General features: G+C 41.7%; 1 protein-coding gene across 1 annotated transcript; it reads left to right on the plus strand.

The window, feature by feature from the left end:
- Positions 1–2,041: 2,041 nt before the first annotated feature.
- Positions 2,042–5,190, plus strand: LOC104276014 (importin subunit alpha-5-like; the record flags this gene model as incomplete). The annotated part of the gene is made up of 3 exons (XM_009872155.1): positions 2,042–2,169; positions 2,810–2,988; positions 4,433–5,190. Coding segments are annotated over 3 exons (495 nt in total), but the record flags the coding sequence as incomplete, so codon positions are not given.
- Between the last annotated feature and the right edge of the window lie 1,019 nt (positions 5,191–6,209).

Consider the following 6,209-nt stretch of genomic DNA (forward strand, 5'->3'; position numbering starts at 1 on the left):
CGCTTGTCACTGGTCTCCATGTGGACATGGAACCGTTGACCACAACTCCTTGAGTGCAACCTTCTAGCCAGTTCTTTATCCACCGAGTGGTCCATCCATCAAGTCCATGCCTCTCCATCATAAAGACAAGGATGTCATGTGGGACAGTGTCAAACTCCTTGCACAAGTCCAGGAAAATGACATCAGTTGCTTTTCCCACATCAGCCAGCACTGTAGCTTTGTCGTAGAAGGCCACCAAATTAGTCAGGCATGATTTGCCCTTAGTGAAGCTCTATTGCCTATTACCGATCAGCTCGCTATTTTTCTTGTGCCTTAGTACTGTTACCAGGAGGATTTGCCCCATGATTTTACCTGGCACATAGGTGAGGCTGACTGATCTGTAGTTCCCTGGGTTATCTTTGCTTCCCTTTTTAAAAAAAAAAATTCTGATTTTCCCCTTTTCCCATCTACGGGAACCTCACCAGACTGCCATGACTTCTCAGGTATGATGGCTAGTGGTTACTAGCAAAGACTGAAGCAAAAAAGTTGTTGAGTACTTTAGCCTTCTCTATGTCCTCAGTAGCCAGGTCGCCTGTATCCTTCCAGAGAGGCCTGACATTCTTTCTTGTTTTTTCTCTCACATATCTGTAGAATCCTTTTCTGTTATTTCTAATGTCCCTGGCCGGATTTGACTCCATCGAGGCCTTAGCTTTTCTAGCCTCGTTTCTGATTTCCCGAGTAATTTCCTTGTAATTGTCCCAGATTTAATTTTTTAAAAAGTCCCAGATTTAATTTTTAAAAATTAAGTCTTTTTCCCTAGTAAAATATGTCAGGGGGGGAAAATGCATTCTGTTTTCTGAAGATACTTTCTTATATCTTTTGTGAGTTTTTTTTTAAACAGCCAACTCCTGTTTATGACCTGCCACTTCCAATGTTCACGTTCAAAAATTTCAATTAAGGACTTCTCACCAAATATTCTTTGCAAAGGACAAATCTAATGTAACATGGCATGGTGGAAGCCCAAGTAATTTTCCTTGAGGGCCCCAGATTTCTGTACTAGAAGCACAGATTCTGTGATAAAGGAGACAGAGTTCATGGGACTGTTGATAGAACTGATACATGGTGTGGATTTACAAAGTAGATGGAGTGCAGAGGGCCAGACAAACAGGAAGGGTAAAAGAAACGTCAAAGAGTTGGAGTTTTTTCACTAGGTAACTATCTGCACTGTGAATTGACTAGCTTTTTACTGTATGTATGTTGTTCCATTTTCTTCTGTGGAGCTCCTAGAGAAGGATCTTTTTGGCTTTCTTTGACTTTGCCTTTATCAGTTCTGTGATGACTATATTTGTCAAAGGGTAGTTTACAAATGTAATCTCAGGCTCTTCCTTCTTGGAATGATCATTATGGAAGCGTTTCAGAACCTTGTCATATGTGCATCACTGGTTTTGTTTGTCTCTTACTTCAAAAGGCTCTTTCCAGAGCAAGTAACTAGAAGCTTTGAGTTACTGTCTAAATACTGATTTGACTTACATCGGTTTGGTGAGGTAAGCAGTTCACCATGCTACTGAACCATCCATTGCTTTGTTTTTTCACCAGCAAAGAATATATTGGCGCCTGCTGATTTTGAGGGGTTCTTATGATATATTCTTTCTTTGCTCTGTTGTCTCACCCAATGGAAAAGTAATATGATGCACAGGCTTTTTAAATCTGTTTAGGGGATCTTAATGACTTAGTGGTTTATTGACTTAATAGCTGAGTGTTTCTTTACCTTGAAAAATAAGGGAAGTATGGTATTCTTTTGCTGTCAAGGTATGATTAAATAGCACAATAGATATGGCACTCGCTGTAGTCTGAACGCGTTTTGAATTCTTTTAGGATAAGCACAGACTCCGGTGATAACTAGAGATTTGAATGTAAAACTGAAAACTGATTTTTTTTGCTTCTTGATACGTAACATGTCATTGATTAATGTGTTGTGCTGAGCACAGACATTAACTAGCTCAGGATAAGGAAGTTATTTCTGATTTTTATTATAACCCTGGTGTGTCATTTCCTTTTGCAGACAGTCATAGATGCCCATATCTTTCCAGCGCTTATAAATATTTTGCAAACAGCTGAGTTTCGGACAAGGAAGGAAGCTGCTTGGGCAATCACGAATGCAACATCTGGAGGCTCTGCTGAACAGATCAAGTATGAAGTAGTTCAAATATTTTAATGCAACTGAGTGAATTAGTTTGTGCAAGAAATCAACCTGATAACCTAGAAACTGGAAAGCTTTTCTGTATGCTTCCAGTGTTGTATCCAGAGAGACCATGAGTTGTGAATGAGCTATTCATTCCTTTAGGGAGAAATCGTATCAGCATTTCAGCTGTAATACTAATTTAATTAATTGAACCATTTCTTTTATGTCTGGAGAGGAATAGCTTAGCCTTTCAGACAAGAGCATTGTGTGCCTTGTTTTTCCTGTTTAACTTACATTGGTACATTATGCTTATGTTAAATTTTGTATAAAATAAACCAGTAAAAATATAAGTAAAATAATATAGTTGATATTAATCAGAAATATATTTGTGTAGTATAGTTATAGAATTATACATTTAAGTTAATTAAATTATTTCATATCTATAGAGAGATAGAGAAAGTATGTTAAAGTAACTTTCATTGTTTCAGCAAGAATGACTAGATACAAATAGATGTCTATAATTTCTCCAGTCAAGTTGATATTTTATCTGATTGTTTTGGCTCTTAAACCTTCATGCTAAGTGTTTAAATGGCTACACCAATTATTATTTTGCAGACAATTTAGTGGGTGCCATTTGTTGTTTTTCAGGTATTTAGTAGAACTGGGATGCATCAAACCACTCTGCGACCTCCTTACAGTAATGGACTCAAAGATTGTGCAAGTAGCACTGAATGGGCTGGAGAACATCCTGAGGCTTGGAGAGCAGGAATCCAAACGCAGTGGCACCGGCATTAATCCTTACTGCGCTCTTATCGAAGAAGCGTATGGTATGAGCAAAACATCTGTGGAAGTCAGAGGTTAAAGCAAAGATCACGAACCCATTCGAGTTTCACTAGACCCAATTCTATTAATTTCTTCATCAATATCATCTGAAGATTAGCTGCTCTTTGACAAGTTGCCATTTACCAAAGTGCTCCATCTTTTATGTTATCTTTGTCTATATGTAGATTGGAGATAGGGTGTGCAGATGATTTTTTTAAATTTCTTTTGACCCTGAGGAAGCCTTCTGGGTGTTACTCAGCTTCAGTATCTTCCCTCCACATCAGATAAAAGTTCAGGCTCACTGCCCTGTCGCTCACATTTCACACTATCCCCTCGTCTCTCTGCTACCCTGTAGAATTACGGCAGCAGCAGCAGCTTGCTTGTTTGCCTTTGCAGTGCTGAGGTTCTGGCATGATTTCATCCCAGTTCCGAGGTACTGCTGCTCTTGAGGTTAGTTTCGTCAATGATTGGCAAGTATTTATTAAGAAAAATAAAAATGGGTTATCATGAGCAGTATAGAAGAGGATAGTGTCAGCCTGGCTTCTTTAACCGTGGTTCCCTTGACTTCCAAGGAAGAGTTATATCAGAATAGGATTTTTTTCTTGCCTGCTTCTAGGTTTTAAATTCCCTTTTCATGTCAGTATTGCAGAAAAGTCTATAGAGTATCAGAGATTTGTTTCCTCTAGTCTTCATAGGCAGTAAAAGGGGTAGACAGGAAAACCACTACAATTCCCGGTATTAGAGACCTAGAGCAGCTAAGACTTGTATTTTACTATTTATTATAGCATCCTTCCTAGGTATCAAAAATTTAGTTTAGCTGTATTATTTTCATTTGTTTCTGACTACAAGGCCTAAGTTTGCCCATCTGCTTAACATCTGCCCCAAAACTGGTTGCATGAGTTTAACTGCATTGTATGTACACGTGATGGAGATTAGGTAGTGTGGTCTCCATCCTCAGAAGTTTTGAAGACTTGGCTAGACCCGACTGACCTAATCTGGTGTTGGTAGGATTGCTGGGCTGGGTTGCAGGTTGGACTAGATGATTATCAGAAGTCTCTTCCAACTTGCACTTACGTGATTTGGTAGTCATGATTGTTGTCAACAAAGCACTGTGAACACATTTTTCTCAAAGTCTTCTCAGAAAAAGTCTTTGAGGCCTTGTTCTATACACATTCAAGCCTGTTGGTTTCATTTTTTTTAAAGTGAAAGAGTAAAGGCAGAGAACAAAGTATGAAACATGTCATGCAGTTACAGAGAACTCTGTAGTTTAACCTGTTTTTCCATGGTTGTGGAGAGTGCAGGCTGGGTAAGGGCCTCCGCAGAGGGACCTGTTCTTTCTGAAGGTGGAGGAGAATCGTCATGGAACTTGTTGTTCACAACAGGCTGAAAATTTTCATGGTCGTATGCTTTCACCGAGCTGTAACATTTATGTACTTCTTGTCCCTGCAGGCCTGGACAAGATTGAATTCCTGCAGAGCCATGAGAATCAAGAGATTTATCAGAAGGCCTTTGATCTGATTGAGCACTACTTTGGAACAGAGGACGAAGACAGCAGCATTGCCCCACAGGTGGATATCAGCCAGCAGCAGTACATCTTCCAGCAGTGCGAGGCTCCCATGGAAGGCTTCCAGCTCTGAGGTGCCCCCATGCTGTGTGCTCCTCTACCTAGCCAGTCCTGTTGTCGAGCCACAAGCCACCCGTGGAGTGATTCTCTCAATGTTTTCCATAACCCTGTTTGCGCTCATTCGCTCGCCTTGTGCACATGCTCTTACATACGTCTGGAAAACTTTTGGCTCTCCGTGGCAGGATGCCTCCTCCTTGGCAAGGGGTCACCAGAATCGCCTCTAGATTCTCTAGATTCTGAACCTCTCCACTGTCATCTTCATGGAGTCGAGGCGCCTTTCTATACTTTGAGATATTCCCTGCTCCTATTACAGGAAAAATAATCCCTCCTCCACTAGTGCCCGCACTCCTGGCATCCAAGATAAGGCAGCCTTTCTCTTGTATTTGCTGCAGTGTGTGCCTGCAGTCCAGGGAGACATTCAGACTTTCTGAGAACGTAGCTGAGCTCATTCCTCCTGTTTTTCCCTGGATGCCTCTTTGGATGGCTGCGTGAGATGCGTTAAATTTTCACATGCAATGTGTCTACTTTGCTGGGGTTATTGGCATACGGAACATGTTACAAATAATGAATGAAGGTCTCTATCCGCTGCAACAACGAGCTGCAATGGACATGTTTTCTGGTTCTCGAGAATACTGAACAGATCTGGCCCTACCCCTTCTCAACACTGAGCTCCCAAGCTGGAATGCAGATCACTGTGGAGATTTGTATACCTTCCAAGTCTTTCCTCTCCATCCACAAAAAAAGAGCTTGTGAATAGGTCGTTCTTACCACCTCCCTGGAGATTACTTTCCAAACCAGCTTCTAGAATGGAGAAACTTACCCCCACTTCTGATTGCCAGCACAGTACGATCCAGCCAGGCATTCCTTAAAAATCAAGCCCTTTCTGACTTCACGCTCCAGAGTCTGGTCCTTGGTATTATAGTTACGGCTGAAAAAAATCCTGTCTGCCTCTTTACGTTTTTACACAGCATGACTTGAACAGATTTATCTTCTGAAAAATTACCTTCTGAGTACAGAAATCTCAATTTGTAAAACTTAGCACAAGGAGCGTTACATCTCCTTTTCATTTCCACAAGACAAGAGCTTCCTCTCCAGCTCACCTGACAGAGTCCTCCTGGTCAAGCCCCTTATTTAACAACTAAAATGACACTACATTGAAAGGATAGTGATATTACCCCCGGATCCGCCTGGCCCTTTCATTTCACTTTTCCATTTTGCCGTTGTTTACGGGACTCCAGGTGAATTAGCATAGGACGCATGGTTCCTACAGGTGACATCTGTAAGGCATCACTGACTGCATGACAGCTGTCACCCGCAGCTGTAGACTGCCCTACTGCTAGCAGCATGTTCTTGGCTCCGCAGCCTGCTTGGATCACAGACACCTGATGTGAAGGCCAGCCGCTCCTCGCTGAGTTCAGCTGACATGGACACCAAAACTCTTGACACAACCGGGGAGGTGCCACGTGGTTGAAAGTGGCAATTCCGTTTCTGTAAAGGCAATGGATTCTCCAGGCCATCCCGTCCGCTCCCCCCTGCGCCGGGCTGTGTTCTTTCAAGCCGTTTTGGATGCTTGGAACACACATTTGTCCAGTGTAAACATTT

This window comes from Apaloderma vittatum, unplaced genomic scaffold (genome assembly GCF_000703405.1).
Source record: "Apaloderma vittatum isolate BGI_N311 unplaced genomic scaffold, ASM70340v1 scaffold15556, whole genome shotgun sequence".
Lineage (NCBI taxonomy): Eukaryota > Metazoa > Chordata > Aves > Trogoniformes > Trogonidae > Apaloderma > Apaloderma vittatum.